At 45.8% G+C, this 21,080-nt stretch overlaps 1 protein-coding gene across 14 annotated transcripts in view; it reads left to right on the forward strand.

Annotated features, from left to right (window-relative positions):
- DMD (dystrophin) overlaps positions 1-21,080 on the forward strand; it is a 7,596,173-nt gene that overhangs the window by 1,230,414 nt on the left and 6,344,679 nt on the right. For all 14 annotated transcript variants that reach the window (XM_085622447.1, XM_085622454.1, XM_085622449.1 and 11 more), the window contains exon 6: positions 20,545-20,717. In XM_085622447.1, coding sequence (XP_085478573.1) covers positions 20,545-20,717 — 173 coding nt within the window. The remainder of the gene's footprint in view (positions 1-20,544; positions 20,718-21,080) is intronic.

A 21,080-nucleotide genomic window follows, 5' to 3' on the forward strand; every position in this document is an offset into this window, starting at 1 on the left:
CTACATACGCACTCACTGATTACTAGGTCTACACACACATTCACTCATTGACCCATACAATCACTCATACATGCAGTCACTCATCAATGCAACACTATCATAAGCACTCATACACCTATACAGCCACTCACACACCACCACTCATCAAGAGTTACCCACACAACTAGTCAGTCATGCAAAGAATCAATCACACTTCCATTTACTGACCTATACAGTTGTATACACACCACATTACTTATTCATACTGATACTAGCACATACAATCACCGATACAAGTTCATATTCATCCATACAGCCACTCTCACAATCACTCTCACGTATAGTCATTTATACACTTCAACTCTCACATACACTGCCTTTTACATATGTAGTTACTTGGACATGTACCACTGAGACATCCATTCACTCACCAACACACCCATACACACACTCACCCACCCATACAGCTGTTTCCACATGCACTCTTGAACCTATACACCGAGTGAAACAACCACTCAAACATCTATGCACAGAGTCAAACACTTCCCACCCACCCACACACATTCTCAGGCAGCCATACAAATACTCAGGCAACCAATCGATAACCCATATAGACACTCATGTAGCTACTGACCAACCCATGCAGCAGCTTATACAACAACAGACAGACTGATACAGACATTCACACAGTTTCGTAACTAACCCATGCATTCAGTAAGACACATGTAATCACTCACTTAAACAGTCAGTCACGCATCTACTAAATGCTCCATCCAGACACTTATACACCCACTCATTCTTCAATACACCTTGGCATAAATGTAATACATATTTAAACTTTAAAGAAACACACAGTCACTGGATGATGTCATCAGTGATGGCATTTGAGATGTCATCAGTGATGTCATTAGTGAAGTCACTGACCATGTCATGAATGATGTAATATGTGATGTCATCAGCAGTGCAGTGTGGGGGCGTGAGTTATAGTTAGCTGAACTAACTATAACAGGGGAATTTCTATCGTTTTGTACGAGTGAAATGTCCAACTAACTATAACATACCTGAAACCTATGTTTTTTTCTGTGAATATATATATATATATATTCACTGAAAAAAACAAAGGTTACAGGGATGTTATAGTTAGGCTCAGATTTCCTTCATACAAAGCCAGTAAAATTCAGCAGTTATAGTTACCTGATCTAACTATAACTTACACCCGGCAATGCACTGCTTATGACCTCATATATTACATCTTTTATGACATGGTCAGTGACATCACTGATGATATCTCAAAAGACATTACTGATGACATCATCCAACGAACAACTCATACACCCACTCACACCCCTATACAAACTCCCATAAACCCACTCAGGCACCCACACAACCACTCTCATTCCCATTCACAGACCTATACAAGTACTCACACAACTACCCACTCATCCATATAGCTACTCACACACCCACTTACTCACTCATACAACCAGTGATCCACCCATACAACCACTCACACAGCCACATACTCACCAATACAGCTGCTCCCACTCCCACTCATTCACCTATATAGCCCCTATTGTACTCACTCACCCATACAGCCTCTCAACACAGCCACTCACTCACCAATACAACTCACACACTCGCTAACACACCCACTCAACCAGTTACAGATCCATTCACACATCCTTACAAGCACTCACACATCTGCACACTCATTCATATAGCCATTCCCAGACATTCACTCTCCAATACAGCCACTCATACACCAAATCACTTAACTAACCACCCACTCAAACAGCCACTCATTCACCCATACAGCCACTTACACACCCAGTCACTTCCTCATTCAGCCATTTAGACACCCACATAGTCACCCATACAACCACACATATATCTGTTCTCAGACCCATACAGCCCCTCACACAACCACCCACTCACCCATACAGCCAATCATATACCCACTCACTCACCAATATAGACACACACCTACTCACTTATCCATGGAGCCACTCACACACCCACTCACTCACCAAAGCAGTCACATGCACAGCCACTCCCACACCCACACAGTTATTCACACACATACTTATTCACCCATACAGGTACTTATACACCCAATTATTCACCCATACAGCCACTCACACACCCACTCAAAAACCTATACAGCCACTCAGACATCCACTCACACACAATCACCCAGCCACTCACATAATATAGGTTAGAAATAGTAAGACTCATTAGCAGCTTAGTAATTATACGTTTGTAGTACCTTAGTATACATGTTTAATTCTCATACTTTTTTTAAAACCCTCACAATCACTGGATGATGTCATCAGTGATGTAATTTGATATGTCATCAGCGATGTCACTTACCATGTCATGAGTGATGTAATATGTTAGGTCATAAGCAGTGCATTCAAGGGGAGAAAGTTATAGTTAGCTCAGGTTATGCTATGCACAAAACTATAGAAATTCAACAGGTATATTTACCTGAGCTAACTAAAACGTATGCCCCCGCAATGCAGTGCTTATGACCTCACATATTTCATCACTCATGACATGATCAGTGACACCATTGATGACATCTCAAATGACATCATTGTTTTTTCTGTGAATTTTTAAGGTTTTTTAAATTCTATTTTCTAACTATAATGTCCCTGCAATCTTTGGTTTTTAAAGTGAATTTCTAAGGTTTTTCAACTCTATTTCATAACGATAACAGCCCTGTAATCTTTGTTTTTTTCACTAGTAGTCACACTTGCAGAGTGGTGGAAAAAGGGGTCACGGCCTCCGAGAAGCTCTCAGGAATTGCGCTGTGTGGGGCGTACTGGAACTAACAGGAGGGCTTCTTGGTCACCAAGGACCCTTAGCATCCAAGAGGGTTTAAGCCCCCAAACAATAGCGCACCAGGAGGTATATTTGCAGAGTGGTGTAAAAGGGGGATGGGTCTCTACTGGAGGTGACGGGAGGGGTTCTTTGCCCCCAATGACCCTCAGCATCCAAGGGGACTTCATCCCCAACCAGAAGTTTGCCAGGAGGTGCGTTTGCAGAATGGTAGAGAAAGGGGGCATGGCCTATGAAGATATCCCAGCAGTCCCATTGTGTGGGACTTACTGGAGGTAACAGGAGGGCTTGTTGGTCCACAGGGACCCTCAGCAGATAAGGGGATTTCATCCCCCAACCAGTAGTGCGCAAGAAGGTGCATTTGCAGAGGGTGGAGAAAGGGGGCATTATGTCTATGGGGCCATCTCCCTTTTACTTTATAAAACATTTTTTTTTAAATGGGTGGGCTCAAGGGTCAAAATCGGCACAGGGAGGGCAGCAGCATGCCCCCCCTATTCTAAATATGCCTGGCCCCGGGGAATGGGTACCCAGGCAAAAACCTGACACATGGAAAGGGGACCACATGCCCCCCCTCACTGATAAAGAAATCATTTAAAAAATGAATAAAAAGACTGGCAAGACACCAGAGCCCCGGCCCCCTTTCTCCACCACTCTGCAAACATGCCTCCTGGCGCACTGCTGATTGGGGGATGAAGTCACTTTGGGTCTAGAGGGTCCTTGAAGGCTAACAAGCCCTCCTTTTACCTCCAGTAAGTCCCACACAGTGAGATTGCTAAGAAGTCATCGGAGGCCATGCCCCCTTTCTCCACCACTCTGCAAACGCACCTCCTGGTGCACTGCTCATTGGGGAATGAAGTCACCTTGGACGCTGATGGTCCTTGGGGGCCAATAAGCACTCCTGTTACCTACATTCAGTCCCACACAGCCTGATTAATGAGAGGACTTTGAATGCTACACCCCCTTTATCCACCACTCTGCAAACGCACCTCCTGGCACACTGCTGGTCGGTGGATGAAGTCCCTGTGGCTCCAGAGGGTCCTTGGAGGCCGACTACCCTTCATGTTACCTCAAGTAAGTCCACAGTGCAGACACCAGTGGCAACTCAAATGTTTACAAAGTTAACATAATATAAGTTTACATGAACATGTAGAGACAACAACACCATATCATAAACCAATACAAAAATTATTTTATTCAAACAAGACCCTATAAATATTTGTATAATTTACATTCGCACATCAATCATATCTACATTAATTCTAACATAATTAGGCACTATAAAAACAGGTACAGAGACAAGACAAAAAAACACAAATCTAATATACTGATAAATATCTCGTCTTTAATCGTTGATCTATAACACAAGGGGTGATACAATTGAATGACAGTCAGTGGCTAGAAACAGATTCAGTTCTCTATGCACATTAGGAAGAAGCCACAAAAACTCTTGCATAGTATCTGTAAATATAAATGTATCTATATAATGTCTCGAAATTGATTCAAAGGATGAGAACAATAATTTTAATGCTTTGTGTCATGGACTCACTCAAAGTCAAAATACAGAGAAAATGTGAAAAAGACATTTTTGTGAATGAAGAGAATAAATGAAGCCCAAATGTACCAGAAGATTTTTTATTACATAGAACTATAGGTCATATGTGTCAAATTGCATGCATTGCAACTTGACCCTTAATATGGCCCACATAAATATTTTACACCAAACCAGGCAGGCCGACATAAAAATGTTGATTATTTACCAAGAGATGCGCTTCAAAAAGATTAAATAAATGGAAGATCTAATTATGATGCATGTGAAATTACCTATAATAAAAAAGGGGGAACTGAGCCATATGCAAGTGTGAGTCAGAATTATAAATGAAATAAGTAATGGGAGATCATTACTTGCCGACGCGGGTGTCTTGAAACTGAATGCTGTAGTTGTCAAAAATGGCCCGCAAACGGGGAATATGACACAGACTCTAACAAACACTCAGAAACCACGTATATGCGGGTACCTGAAAATAAAATAATGGCAAGGCTCACCCAATGGCAAAGTAAGTTTTGAAAAGGCAAGTCCTCAAACGGGGAATATGACACAAACTCTAACAAATACTCAGAAACCACGTATATGCGGGTACCTGAAAATAAAATAATGTCAAGGCTCACCCATTGGCAAAGTAAGCTTTGAAAAGGCAGGTCCATGTTACTTAGAAGGACGATATTTGTGAACGCACTCACATTGTGGAAAATGCACAGTCCTGTTATGGATAATTATATCCACACAGTGGCATTGCTGAGAGGTCTTCGGAGGCCATGCCCCTTTTCTCCTCTACTCTGCAAATGCACCTTCTGGCGCACTGCTCGTTAGTGGATGAAGTCACCTTGGATGCTGATGGTCCTTGGGGGCCAATAAGCACTCCTGTTACCTCCAGTATGTCCCGCACAGCCTGATTGCTGAGAGGACTTCAGAGGCCACACCCCCTTTATCCATCACTCTGTAAAAGCTCCTCCTGGCACACAGCTAGTCGGGGGGATTAAGTCCCTGTGGCTCCAGAGGGTCCATGGAGCCCAACTACCCTTCCTGTTACCTCCAGTATGTCCCACAGAGCACACACCCTGATTGCTGAGAGGACTTTGAAGGCCATGCCCCCTTTCTACACCACTCTGCAAACGTGCCTCCAGGCACATTACTGCTTGGAGGATGAAGTCCACCTGGCTGCTTAGAGACCTTGTGGGCCTAGAAGCCCTCCTGGTACCATCAGAAAGTCCCTTACAGCGGGATTCCTGAAAGCTGGTTGGAGGCCCGCCCCCTATCTCCACCACTCTGCAAACACGATTGCTAGTAAAAAAAAAATGGAAATTCACTCAAAAAATCAAAGGTAACAGGGACGTTATAGTTAGGCTGAGATTTCACTTGTACAAAACCAGTGAAACTCAGCAGTTAGCTAACTATAACTTATGCCCGCGCAATGCGCTGCTTATGACCTCACATATTCCATCACTCATGAAATGGTCAGTGATTTCACTGATGACATCTCAAATGACATCACAGATTACATCGTCCATAAAACAACTCTCACACCCACTCACAGCCCCCAAAACCTCTCGTACGATCACTGACACACCCACACAACCACTCACATACTCATTCACAGACCCATACCAGTACTCATACACCCACTCACTCCTCCATAGTGGTAGTTACACATCCACTCACATACTAGTACAGCCACTCACACATCCATTCACTCACCCATACAGCCACTTACATAGCCACACTCACCCATACAGCTACTGATACACCTTGGCAGAAGAAAATGAAAATTGACCTTTAATGTGAAATGCCGTTTTTTGAAGTAAATAAAGCCTGTTGGTGACAGCTGCTGGGAGTGCATCTTTAAGCTTTCGGGCCATTGAACTAAAATAAAAATACACGGCTGCCCTGCCGTGAAAGTTTGCACCTTCTCGATACTGGAAGGAGAGGCTGCGTGGCAATCAGGAACTGCACCGAAGCCACGGTAAGCGCAGCAGCTGCAAATTAATTAAACCGGCATAACATTTGGGGGCCCACTGGAGGGTGTTTGAATGCTTCATCAATTGCTCTAGAATAATTATTCACGAAAGGAACTCACTATGAGGAATGACTGTATTTAAATTGGACTCAATGTCCCAACATGCAAGCAGGCACTAAGCACGACCTACTGGGGGTTGCGGCATGTACTTAAAGTTAAGAATTCAGCACCTGTGTGATTAAACAGAGCAGCCCAGGAAGAAGAGGCTGTGTCCTCGAAACGCGTTGCTGGGAGTGCATCTTTAATCTTTCGGGCCATTGAACTAAAATATATATATATATATATATATATATATATATATATGTATATATATATATTAGAAGAAAAGGTTGCCCTGCATGAGACCGCACACACGGTAAGTTCACCACTTTATTGAAGACTTGCAGTTACACAAACTCACAGCAGGAGTCCTCCCTGGAGAGCCTGACGCGTTTTGAACGTCTCGTTCTTAATCATAGGCACATCACAAACGGAGCAGCCACAGCATTGCAGAATACTTATTCAATTTTCCAACAACCCGCCCCAGTGGGCGTGTACCAAAGTGTCTTCTGGGGGTTGAAGTTCTGCAATGACACATAAAAAACCCCAGTGGGTGTTGCTGACATCCAAAGTTCTTAATAATCCCCAGCAAAGAGAAAATCCTCAGTTGAAAGTCTTGAGTACACTGCCCATGTAGTCAACAACAAGGGGACCTCACTGCTTCGTCGGCAACCTCATTCCAAAGTCGCCACAAATCCGCATCCTCGCGGCAGTGCAGTCTCGCAGCTGAGGCGAGCCGCTATTAATGAGAAGAAAAGGTTGCCCTGCATGAGACCGCACACACGGTAAGTTCACCACTTTATTGAAGACTTGCAGGTTACACAAACTCACAGCAGGAGTCCTCCCTGGAGAGCCTGACGCGTTTCGAACATCTCGTTCTTAATCATAGGCACATCACAAACGGAGCAGCCCTTTCTTCTCATATTATACGGCCAGGTCGGGAGGAGCACTGCCATATGTTGGCTCCGCTGTAATTGAAAACGTTAGCGGCAATGGAGCAGGAGGAGCGAGATGGATTCAAAGTGCGATCATCGTGTTTTTAAGACTGTGAATCGTATCTCACCAGCAGCCCACAAGGGTTTTATGTGATGAACTGCAAGTCCCATAATTCTGCGGATACACTCACCTGAGTTGTGTTCTGAAATTGAAATAAAAGAGGGGAAATACTTGAAGTCATGTGTTTGGTGAGCTGCGTATTACAAACCTCTGATGAAGGGCGTTGCCCGAAACGTGTCAGGTGACGCGGTGACTGCAGAAGCCTTCTCTGAACTATGCGTGCCTCCTGTGTGTGCTTCTCAAACGGGGGCACCCCTTTCTTTATATATATATATATATATATATATATATATATATATATATATATTCACTGAAAAAACCATAGGTTTCACACATGTTATAGTTAGCGGAAATTTTACTGATAAAAAACCAATGAAATTCCCCCGTTATAGTTAGTGCAGGCAACTATAACTCACGCGACCGCAATCTTCTGCTGATGCTAATACTGTATTTAGACACTTATTTGCCCATGTCTTCTTCCATACATTTTTAGCTATACATATATTACAAATATTTTTTTTTCATAAAGACACATATGTCATCAGCAGAAGATTGCGGTCGCGTGAGTTATAGTTGCCTGCACTAACTATAACGGGGGAATTTCATTGGTTTTTAATCAGTAAAATTTCCGCTAACTATAACATGTGTGAAACCTATGGTTTTTTCAGTGAATTTGCAAGGTTTTTTAAATGCTAATTCCTAACTATAACGTGTGTGAAACCTATGGTTTTTTCAGTGAATTTGTACGGTTTTTTAAATGCTAAGTTACTTTACGCCATTCGTGGCGTGCACGCCCACTTAACGCAGTTCGTTCCGTGTGCGCACGGTGCGCTTCGCGCACCGCGCGCCCACTTTACGCAGTTAGTGCCGTACACGCAAGGTGGGCACGCGGTGCGCGTAGCGCACCGTGCGCACATGGAGGACATATTATGCGCTTCCTTGTGATAGGTAATCTGTTAAATTTAATTAGTAAGTGATGACAATAATACGCCATGCACAGAGAGTGTTTTTTTTTTTTATTAAAATTTTTAGCGTAAGCGCACCGTACGCGTACGGTAAGCGTAATCGGCGAAATTTTCAAAAAATAAAAATTTACCGTTTTTGGCCTTAGGGGATCTTTGAGGACTCAACTAACATGGCTATGTGCATGGGCGCTGTCTAAACAGCCCCTTTATATGTTTTTTGCCTTTGTTTACAGCCCCCCCTCAGAGTGCGAGAGAGAAAATGGCGGCCGCCGCTTCCTGGTTTCGACCGATTCGAATGTTTACTTAGATGTAACAGCCAATCAGAATCGCGCTCGCGCACGCCACCGTACGCGTACGGTAAGCTTACGGTAAGCGTACCGTAAGCTGGCTCAGATATATATATTGATTTAAAGGCTATTTTCTCAGAATCTACTGAACAGATTTACACCAAACCTACAAAAGGCACTTCCTTGACCTGGGACTACCTCTCTGCCAAATTTCTAGTAATTCTGTTCAGCCGTTCGGGCTGTAGCCCTGTCTAAAGGTCCTATGGAAAAATGCATGGGAAAAACGCGTTTTGGGACCCCCCTTTTATCTCAGCCCCCGCTTGACGAATCCCCCCGAGACTTTCAGGGTAGGAGCGGAGCGTAGCGCCCCACCTATTTTGAGAAATTCGCGAGGATTCGTCAACCGGCGCCAAAGTTATTCAAAATAGAATGTTGCGGATTTCCTATGGAAAAGGGGTCCTAACTATAACTACCTACTGGCGACCGCCAGTAGGTAATATATATATATATATATATATATATATATATATATATATATATATATATATATATATATATATATATATTTATATACATATATATATTTATATATATGAATATTGTTGGAAGCTGGGTCTCTATTTGCTAGAGGTATGCACCCTGTCGAAGTAGGGACCACAGTCCTAGTCGAGGTAAGCTAGATACACAATTTAAATTAACCTATGCTCTCTCTTTAGTAGCTTGGCACAGAGCAGGCTGGCTTAACTTAAGAGACCATGTGCAAGGTATTTGTGCAACATCCACACAGTAAACAATGAAAACACCACAAAAAGAAGCCACACAGGTTTAAAAAATAGAGAAAATGTATCTGAGTAAATCAAGACTAAAATGACAAAAATCCAATAAGTAGAAACAAAATTATGAATTTTTAAATAATCAACCAAAAATAGTGCTTAGAAGTCAATAGAGCTAAAGGGGTACTTGATGTTGAGCTAGACCAGGGTGAATCCAAAGATCAGGCTGACAGGGATGAAGGACAGGCTGGCTATAGGACTCAGATCCTTAAGGCCTAAAATGTCGATGCCCACTCTATCAAAGGGTTTAAGCCATTTCCCTGTGTTCCCACTAGCCTGGCAGTTTATACAGGTCCTGAAGAATGCATCTGAGGATATCCTAATCTTGGGTCTAAAATATATGTGGGACAAGCCATGCAAAGGTCTTGTTATTTATTATTTTATTTTATTTTTGAGTTTTATAGAGCTCAAACCAGACCCGTGAGGGTATCAGAGTGCTTTACAGGATTGACAGGTGGTAAGAACAGTCTTAGGACGGGTAATAGACAGTAACATATCCCGGACACAGTTGGGATAAAAACAGGTAGATATATTATATGCGAAAACTGCTGTCTCAATTCCCGGGTGGGATGCCCAGAAGTGCCAGGTAGGTCTCATCCGGAAGAGCCATGGGTAATGCCTTAATAGAAGGAGAAACAAAATTGCTGAGGTGATTGAAATGCAAGCGCCCGTTAAATGAGGAATTTGCATATAAGAAAAGTTATGGCCTCCTTTTTAAAATGTGCCAAAGATGGAAGTCTTCTGATGGTGGACGGTAGTGAGTTCCATATTCTTGGGGCGGCCCCAGAGAAGGCCCGATTGTACTTTTTTTTTCCACAGGCGTGCTGGTTGGAGCAAAAGGTCTCTGGCGGATCGTGAATTTCTGGCTCCTCTGAATATCATGAGTTTCTGGGCGAGAAAAGCTGGGGACTTGGATTATAGAGCCTTGTGAGTAATGCAAGCCAGCTTAAGTTGGATTCTGGCCTCGATATGAAACCAGTTTAGAGCTTTGAGGTGGGGAGAGATATGGTTGATTTTCTTAGAACCTGTTAGGAGTCTGGCGGTGGCGTTGAGGCAGGCTTTCAATGGGGCCAAAGAGTTCTTGGGTAGACCTGCGAGGGTGGAGCACCCATACTCTAGTCTGGAGATGACTAGTGCCTGGGTTGACATTTTTTGGTCGGGGGTGTCAAGGAAAGGTTTCAGGTGTCTTAGGTAGCTCAGGTGAAATCTAGCCGTTTTGGCCATAGAATTGAGATGGCCACACATATTCAAGTTGCAGTCTAGGGTTATTCCCAGGGATTTAGCAGAGTCCACAATGGTAGGAGTGCAGTTTAACACTGAGATAGCCTTGATCCATTCCTGAATGTCTGAATTGGTTTTGGGTGGGGAGATGAGGAGAAATTCAGTTTTTTTTGCGTTAAGTTTTAGCTGGTTAGAGGTAAGCCAATGCATCGTCCGCTTCAAGGTCTCATTCAGGGAGTGAATGTCCTCAGGGGAAGAGATTTAAATGTAGATCTGTGTGTCATTGGCATACATGTGATAGGCAATGTTGGCGGTATGTAGCACCTCTGTGAGCATTTCAAGGTAATGATTGAAGAGGGTAGGGGACAAGGTTGATCCTTGGGGGACTCCAAACGTGATTGGGGATCCAATCCCATCCGGAGTTTGAGGTGCTCCAGGAGCATTTCGTGGTTGACCGTATCGAACGCCGAGGACAGGTCTAGGAGGATTAGGAGACAGGTTTTGCCTTGGTCAAGGGCTTGGAGGGCATCATCCATGATGTGGAGGAGGGTGGTTTCCGTGCTGTGTCCACGTCTGAACCCGGATTGGAAGTCATCAAGTAGGTGGAAGTTGGTAATGTGTTGGCTCAAGTGCTGTTGCACACATTTCTCCAGAACTTTCGCTAGGAGTGGGATGTTCGATATCGATCTATAGTTGTCAGGGGAAGCAGGATCCAGCATAGGGTTTTTAAGAAGGGGACGACTTGTCCGGCTTTGAGAGAGTCAGGTATCGATCCTTGTAGTAGGTATTACAGCCGAAGAATGGATCATCACCTGACAGACGGCGGCTAGGCAGTTAGAAGGGAGAGGATCATTGTAGTGATTGTTCGGGTTTAAGGAAGAAAGACTTTTCGAGACAGAGTGTTCGTCATAGACTTTAAAGTTGAACCAGTGTGCTAGATTCTGGACTGGATCATCGCCAAGGATTCAGCGGTCAAACTCATCTCTATAGACCCATGTGAGTGGTCAGACCACTCACATGGGTCTATAGAGATAAGTTTGGCTGCTGAATCCTTGGCGATGATCCAGTCCAGAGTGGAGCCTTTCGAGTGAGTTGGGAGTGAGCAGGCTTGGGTAAGGGCTTAGTCAGCCAAGAAGTCTCTGATGGCATTGCCCTGAGGGTCCTAGGAGTCGTTCCAGTGCAAGTTGAAGTCGCCAAGGAAAATGTCATTAGAGTTAGGGGAGGCCTTGGCTGTGATGATTTCCATTAGGTCAGTGAAGGTGTCATTCGTGCCTGGGGGGGCGGTAAAAGATGTGCAGTCTGCACAGTTGGGTGGTGGTGTTGAATATGGAAAGTGCAAGGTATTCGCAGGAGACTGTAGGATCAGTTAGAAGTTCAGTAACATGGAGGTTACAGCGGTAGATGCAGGCAATACCTCCCCCTTTTTTATGGGATTGCCTTTCCAGCCTTACGATGTTGTAATTGGGCGGGACTAAGAGGTCTAGGCAGGGCAATGAGGATTAATTGAGCCAAGATTCAGTCAAGACAGCTAAGTCCAATTTTTGGCCCAGGATGAGATCGGCGACATCGGAGGCATACTTTACTGCTGAACGGCAGTTAATTAGGAGGCTGAATAGTGGGGGGTCTGAGTGAGTGTCTAGAGTAGGGGCAGAGATGGGTACTAACGCTAGTTGCTGTTGATCACTCCTCTGTCGTGCAGGGTAGCTGTCCTGTTGGGGATGGTTGCAACCGTGGGGATAGGGTGTTCGTCACTCAGATCTGGGGGGTATGGGCTAATCAAGGCCGAATCGTAGCTAATGAGGAGGTCTGCAACTTCTTCCTCCGTGAGGTCTAGAGGACTAGGCGTTGTGGGGGGCAGTTTGTAGGTTCGGAGGAGGGCCAGAGTTTCCTCTTCTGAGAGGTAGCAAGGCTGCTTGCGAGGGCGCAGTTGTCTCAGGGATAGTGGTAAAGGGTGAACTGGGGGCTCGGAGGAAGAGGGGGAGTAGAGTTCTGTGAGAGCTTGAAGTTCGAGAAGGAGAGTTCTGGGAGACCCAGGAGGTTCTTTAGATCCAGAATGGAGTTGTGGATGCTAAGGGTTAGTTCGGTAGCTCTGCGGTGGAGAGTATCCAAATCCCTAAAGGAGGGATGCTCTTGAGGGCAGGGGGCCGGAGGAGTGGGAGCAGTTCTGATGGTAGCCCAGTAGTGAGGCTGAATCGGCCAGGTGTCATGAACCCGTGCCGGAGGTTCAATATCCCTATGAGAGGGGAGATTTTGCAGGCAGGAGGTTAGAGGTATGGGAACGCATCTGTTGGCAGGAGCTGGTAGCATGGTGGATGGGCTGGGTCAGCTAGAGTCCTAGGTGGAGTTTCAGAAACCATGAGAGAGGGAAGAACTTGCGTGCTAGAGTCGATAGACCTAGGTGGAGTTTCAGACACCATGAGAGAGGGAAGAGCTTGCAGGAAGGAGGTCAGAGCTTTAGGCACACATCGGTTGGCAGGTGTTGGTGGCCTGATGGTGGGGCTCGGTCAACCAGTGTTATGAGCCCTAGGAAGAATGGTTTGTGACGGGTTTGGCACCCTTGGCGGATTGGGAGAGGGATGGTGCGGGAGGAGCATGGAAGGAGGTGGGTTGTGCACATATTTTTTAAGGAGGGTGAAGAGGTCTGCGAATTTATTGAGGCCTTTGGGTGAAGCTTGGATCAGGATGATGACATTTTTGTATAGGGTGATGGTGAGGTCGGCACGCAGGTTTGCGTGGGTGCAGTTCTGAGTTTATAGCCGTATGGAATGTTCCTGGCTTCGTGTACCTTAAGGAGGTTCGAGATGGCTTTGTGCCATAGGGATGTTTTCTTGGAGTAGAAGATGAGGTCATTAATGATTGTGCCCTTGTCCGCGCTGAATTGCAGGTCGGAGACCAGGGTCTCGGGATCACTTTTCAGGGTGGAATGTTTGAAGGATTTTGCTGCGGTTTTGGAGAGATTAGCAGGATAGACCAAGGTGTAGGTGCTGTCACCCATGGAGGTCAAGCAGGGTCCTGCCATGCTGGGGAGTAGTGGGGAGGCTTCCGCCAAGGAATTCAGCAGAAATGTCGGGCTCTGGCCGTGAAGAACAAACTTCGGGGACTACGCAGGAAGACCGCAGTCTAGCAGGGAGTTTCAAAGGACAGGAGAAGCAAAAGATCCAGTGCCTGGACGGAATGCGATGGAGTAGGGTGCTTTAGGGGAGCATGATATCAATGCACCCCACAATGACTCCATGGAGGAAAGTCAGGGGAAGATCAAGTTTGCGGGGGAGAGGCAACAAAGGGCCAAACAAAGTGGGAGATACCCCATATGAGAGGGGCAAGCAGCTGGCACGGCAGGTCTCCGGCCCGCTTCATCTGCAAACAGGATATCACTGTTATAGGAGGCCATCTGCAGGTGCGAGGCTGGCTGGGAAGCGCTGACGCGAGAGGCCGCAGGGTGAGGTTGCAGCGGGCAGAGATCGGTGGGAGACCTCAGGGGCGAGGCTGGGTCGGGACAGACCCAGTCGCGCTGGGGCAGACCTCAGCCCCTCAGCTCCTTGTATGGGACAGGAAGGCAGGGAGCAACATAGAAAGAGGCGCTCACAAGCCCGGGTGTCGCAGCCCCATACCCAGGTAGAACAGCAGATTTTCATTTTCCCAATCATCCACAGAAACCTGTGCCAGCCAGTACAACATCTAGGAAAATAAGAGTGCAGCCCCCTGCTGGTCCTAGACAAATCGTTGATCCTTTGAAGGTGGAGGACTGCGGCTGGATAGAAGAGGCCACAAATCAAAACCCACGGCGAAGGCAGCGAGCAGAGGGTGCATGCCCAGGGCTCACAGGACCAAACAGCACCGGCTATCACCGCCAGGCATCTCAGCTCCGAGGTAGACAGAAGGGAAGCGAGGCAAGGTTGCAAAATGGTGCCGCAGACCAAATGGCGCCAGTGCCCACAATCCCGGATCAGAGATCATGCCCCGGCCAGGAGGACCCAAGGGCACCAGGACTTGTGGCGGCGAGTGGGCGTTGCAGTCTCATGGATCACGGGAGCAGTCAGCGCGGGGAAGCTAACCTCCAGGCCGGACGCAAGGGCAGCAAAACAGGGCTGCGAAACGACAACGCAAATCAATCAAAGGAGCAGGCTCCAGGCAGGATGACCCCAGGGCATCCAGACTCCCAGCACCGATGAGGAGGCCGCAGCATTCGGGATCAGAGCGTGCCGGCAACCACCGCCGGGCAGACGAGCTACAAATCCGACAGAGGGGCAGCCAAAATGGTGTCGGGGCCAAATGGCACCGTTGATCGACCCCCCCTGCAGGAAAGGGGCCAGAGGAAAGAGGATCAACCCAAGTGTCTTTCCAGGGGAATCTTGTGAGCCAGCTCCACTAGGAAGGCACTGTAGAATTGGGGGACGACCAGCAACCTAGCTGTCTCATGTACAAAAGCCTTAGGCTCACTGTAAAGGAGGTTGTCCTCCCAGTAAATGTGATAACACCCAGAGACATCCCCTGCTGCTTGGCCTCCAGCATGTTTCCTCATGGCCTCAAGGGTTGGGCACCTCCTCTGTGCCCTACATAACTCCTGCTTGGTGGGTCTTCCTTCTACATGCCCAGCAAGTGTAGGCAGTTCGCCTAAGGAGCAGTGCCCTTCTCATTGGGCTGTAGAGGCCCACGGCAGATGCCCTATCCACCTCATTGGGAAGACACTCATGGGCTGGTACACCATTACCTCTGCCTTTCTCCTTTTTAGCAGCTGGCTGGGCCATTGTTCCAAGCTCCAGCCCTTTTTCACTCCCATACTGGGTAGCTGTAGACCTTGTCGTTGAACAGATTCAATAAGGTAACCTCAACATCTCCACATGAACCTTGAGTTCCACTTTCTTCCAGATAGTGTGCTCAAGGTCATTACCCAACAAACAGTTCACAGGCATGGCAGGGCTCACATCATCTTTCAGAAGACCTGTAAACCCCCCACCATAAAGGAATGCCTTTGGAATCACCTGCTCTGGGGACACCCGCTTACTCCTTACCATTGTCCTGTTGTTACTTGCATCTCTTAGAGCCTTAGAGCCTCATTACCTTGCCCATTGATTATGACACATTGCCTATACTTAGTAGTATTGAGGGCATATGAACCATCTAACTGTCACCCAGGGACACTAGGGTAACCCTACCAAACTCCCTCCGTTAACAGGGACAAACTCCTCCCCAGCACTTCACTAGTCACCCCTGGATGCTTTCCTTCAGTGGGAGGTGGTGCTCTTTTTGGACACTTGGGATCTACCTTGTACTGTCCATATTCGTAGCACTCATAGCACTTGATGGGCTTAGGGTGCTGACCTAGGTTTACTTCTGATGGCCAAACTTGGAATGAGAAACAGATCCTTTCCCCTGCAAGTTGTTTTGGGGGCCTTTAGAGAACTCTGTTGTTTTATTTCCCTCCCCTTCTTCTGAGGTGAACCCTGACCACCATTTTGTGAGTCCCCCTCAGATGCCTTCTGGACACTGTGGTACTGACCCAGATGTCAGATAGGACCAGAGACATTGCAGGGAAAATGAGTATGGTGCAAAAAAAGCTTTTTGAAAAACCAAAGATGTCAATCAGGGAGATCAGTGGCGTAGCAAGGGGGGGGCGGGGCTGCCGACTGCCCCGTGCGACATGGGTTTGGGGGCGGCAGCCTCCCCCCACCCCCAGCTTGTAAGCTGTCAGCATCCCCCCACCACCGTCATGGGACTCCATCAGACAGCACCCGCCCACTCCTACATGCCACTGCGGGTGGCAAAGGCCGGGGACGTACCATGCGCCCAAAGAACTAGCTACGCCACTTAGGGAGAATTGTAAAAGATTTGAATTGCTCCTAAGTATAGAGCTGCAGTGAACATTGAATTACTATATGGTTTTGCCTCACCACTGATCACCAATGTTAGAAATTGGGTCTCTAGTTGGTAGAGGTATACACCACGTCCAAGTAAGAAACACAATCCCAGTCAGGGTAAGCTAGATACACAGTTTAAATTAACCTGTGCTGACCCTATGGTAGCTTGGCACAGAGCAGGCAGGCTTAACCTAAGAGGCAATGTGTAAAGTATTTGTGCAAAACACACACTCAGTAACATAATGCAAACACCACAAGAAGACTCCATATATGTTTAGAAAAATAGAGAATATTTATCGGAGTAAATCAAGACCAAAGCGATAAAAATGCAATAAGTAGAACAAACATTTAAAGAATAAACCAAACCAAAAAGAGTGCTTCGAAGTTAATAAAGCTAAAAGGGTACTTGAGATCGTGCTAGACCAGGGTAAATCCAAAAATTAGACCAACCGTGATGCATGTCAGGCTAGCTACAGGACTCAGACAGGTCCCATTGACCAAGTACCTTGGATGGAGCTAAGCGTCGACGTTGAGGACTCGAGACGAGAAGTCGTTGATCCCATGGATGGAGGCAAGCGTCTGCACTGATCCGCCTGTCGAAGAAAGCTGAATCAACGAACCCCTGTACGATGCAGGCACTGTGTCGTCATCGAGCTGCGCTTTCCATTGTCGTTGTGACGCACTGGCTGTATAGTTGTGGTTGTTGAGCAGCCGCTGCACCGGAGGGCAATGCATCGGTTCTGATCGGCACAAAGCCTCTGCTGTGTCGATGTCAATGTAGGAAAAAGCTGCAAGAACCCACTTCTGAGGCCCAGGACTGGCGGGGGCACCTTAAGCATGAGTAGGACTCACAGATGGCATAGTCCAGTAGTACCAGGAGGATTACAGGACGTTTTTGATTACTCTGAGACTTCAGAAGACAAGCCAGAAAGCTCTTGGAGTCAATCAGGGGACAAGTGAGATGAGTCCAGTCCTTGTCCTCAGCAGGGCAGAGATCAGCAGGCGGGCAGCGCAGCAAAGCTGTGAAGCAGTTCCTTAGAACAGTCAGTCAAGCAGAGTGGTAATCCTTGTAGCACAGCAGTCCTTGCTCCTGGCAGAGTTCTTCACAGGCACACTAGTGTACATTCTTGGTAGGAGCACAACCCCAGTACTTATACCAAACTGTGCTTTTGAAGTGGGGGTGACTTCAAAGCAACTCCTTGAAGTGCTCTTGTCCCCTTTCGTCCCAACCTGTCTGCCAGGCTATCTGTGGGGAGCAATCAGTCCTTTGTGTGGGGACAGACCACAACCTAGTCAGATGGAAGTGTCAGCTCCCTCTCCTCTTTACAGATGCAGATGAGTCCTCTGTCACACCCACCCTTCCTGTGTTTGCGGCTATCTAGAGAGAATGCCCCAAGTGTGTCACTCAGCCCAGGCGTGTATTGGAGACATGCTGCAGGCACACAGAGCTAAGTTACCATCAGATAAATGTACACTTTCTAAAAGTGGCATTTCTAAAACAGTATTGTCAAATCCAACTTCAGCACTAAAGAGGATTTATCATTACCATTCCAAAGATATAAAAAATGATTTAGCAACTCCTTTTTAATCAGGAACTACAGCTTAAAAGTGTTTTAAGGAATTCCCAATGCTAATCTATGAGAAGGCCTTGCAGTAGTGAAAAACAAATTTACCTGTTTGTCCCTACCAGGACATGTAAATGTTAAAAGTAAATGCCCTAACTTTTACTTACACAGCACCCTGGCCTTAGGGCTACGTAGGGCTTTCCTTAGGGGTGACCTTTGTGTGATAAAAGGGGAGTTTAAGGCTTTGCAAATGGTTTTAAATGCCAATTTGAGGTGGCAGTAAACTACACACACAGGCCTTGCAATGGCAAGTCTGAGACCGGTTTGAAAGGCAACTTGTGTGGCTGCAGGCCCACTAGTACTAGGTAACTAGCAGTGCTGCAGGCCTACTAGTAGCATTTATATTACAAGTGCTGGGTATATGGTATACCACTTTGCAAGGGACTTGCAGATAACATATGCATACACCATCACGAGGTGGATTGCATTATTTATTCTGTTGTGCTGCTATTACGCTGCCACACACGGCAGATGACACTTGTATGTTACTTGAAATGCCAATAAACAGAATTTTTAAAAAAAAAAATATATATATATGCATCCACCAATGTATACTTTGGATGGGTTTGCCTTGTATTTGCATGAATATTGCTGCTTGTTTGAAAATAGATCCTTGGGGGCTACAATTTTAGTGTCTGTCTCATATTACAAGAGCAGGTGCATCTGTGGAGGATAACCACACTTTGGAATTAGAGGAGGACTTGTGAAACCTCTTCATTCAGAAGTGGGATTAAGATATGTTTCCTGCAAAACAGGGAATTATGGTCTAGCCCAAGAATGTTCCCTGAATATGCACTAGGCCAATCAACTTCCTGGCAACTGAGAGGGGAGTTGTGTGTCCACCATCAAAAGAGTGGCAGGCATTTACTACTGCCAAAATGAAAGTTTAGAAGTGGGCATAATGGGGCCTCCCAAAAACAAACACTGACCGTTGGCGCAAATATACATACAGATCGTACATGTGCAGCTGGCGATGGCACAGGGATATTTATTTATGCTCAACCTACACCCATATTTTCAGGCGGAACTGAGGGCCCCCAGTGTTGCATGCAGCCAAAAGCTGAATGGAGGGGCTAGTCACCAGAAACTGCATGTGTGCTTTGAACTCTGATACGTTGTCTGTGTATTTAAGCTGATTTAGTTTTACTTCGCAGGGTATAACACTGCTCATTTTACCTGTGAATTTCTTTCAGAGCGGTTGAAATGCTGAGATTTGGAGTTGTTTTAGCACACTTCCGAATATGAAGATCCTTCTACTAGTCATTTATTATATCCCAAGCAGTGGCATAGTAATAGCCTCCCCCCCGTTGCGGGGTAGTGAGTAGGGGTGGGCGGAATTTGCGAAATCCACTTCCGCAAATTATCGCGAAAATGTTTAAAATTATCGCAAACAAGCGGAAATATCGCGAAGATGCGGAAGTTTTTTTCCAGCATGTTCGCGAGATTTTCTGCATGGTTGCGGGTCGCCAACTTACCCATGCGGAACGCGAAAATGTCAAATTATCGCAATTTCCGCAAACGGAACGAAATTTTCGCCCAGGCCTAGTAGTGACCTCCGGTGGCCCCCTAAGGCACTGTACACCTGTGACAGGCCCTTGTACTGAAAACTGGGTCCAGAGCATAGAGGGTCCATCCATGTACTTAGCAGGGGGGCCCCCTCAAGTCTCGTTACGCCACTGATCCCAAGCTAGAGCATTTTCCCAAAATGTAGGTGTGCTTCTTTTTCATACACTAGACATGTTTTTTCTGCCTTGATTAGTTTTAAGGAAGTGAAGAAAAATCTAATAACTTTTAAAACTTTGTATTTGAAGTTGATTTTTGTTGGTTGTTTATTTAGAAAATGTGGACAGTACTGCATCACACAGTGCATATTATATATGGTTACAAATATGTTCAGGAAATATTCGCATCAAGCATATGGACCGGAAATGTTGGCCAACAAGGACATCAATCATGCCTCACACACAATGTAACCATCTGTGTGGAAATGTGTTTATTGTCTGAAATGTATTCACTTACTTTAAATGACAATTATGTTTGCACATGTATTCCTTAAGAAATATGCTTAAAAATATAAATGTTTGTACTAGTGTGATTTTAGTTCCAAAACAAGCAGCTTTGTCGATCATTCAGAAATAGGCTTTCCAGAGCATTGCACTTTACTTGAGAAGGGGTAAAAGCAAATTTGCACATCCACACACTCGTGGGAGAGGATGCAAACCATTGTTTTACTGAGTACAGCTACTGATGATCGTCTGTCTTTTACAGGTCAAAGATGTAATGAAAGGCATTATGGCCGACTTGCAGCAAACAAACAGTGAAAAGATTTTATTGAGCTGGGTCCGCCAATCAACTCGCAATTTCCCACAGATCAACGTTATCAATTTCACCAGTAGCTGGGCAGATGGCTTGGCTTTTAATGCACTCATTCACAGTCACAGGTAGGAGGAAAGTGCGTGCAATTTGTTCACTGTGCAAACAGCATTTCATATCCTTTGAATTTTAAGTAACGTACTTTCATCATGTAATTTGAAAGAAAATAGCTGCTTTCATTCCCTGCTATTTGTCTAAAAATCTCGTTTCCAAGACATTGAATGAAAAGTAAAAATGTTAACTAAATTAGATAAACAAATACAAATATCAATTGTGTTTAAAACACAAAAGCAGCCTTAAAGCTCACTCATACTAGAGGTCTAACACAAGTGGAAAGAGGCATTAAACCACTTAAGAAACAAGACCTTACATAGGGCGATGCATTACAACTGTTTGAGTACAGTGGACGTCAGACCGGGTTGGAAGAGGAT

The sequence above is a fragment of the Triturus cristatus genome, chromosome 8, assembly GCF_964204655.1.
Source record: "Triturus cristatus chromosome 8, aTriCri1.1, whole genome shotgun sequence".
In the NCBI taxonomy this organism is placed as follows: domain Eukaryota; kingdom Metazoa; phylum Chordata; class Amphibia; order Caudata; family Salamandridae; genus Triturus; species Triturus cristatus.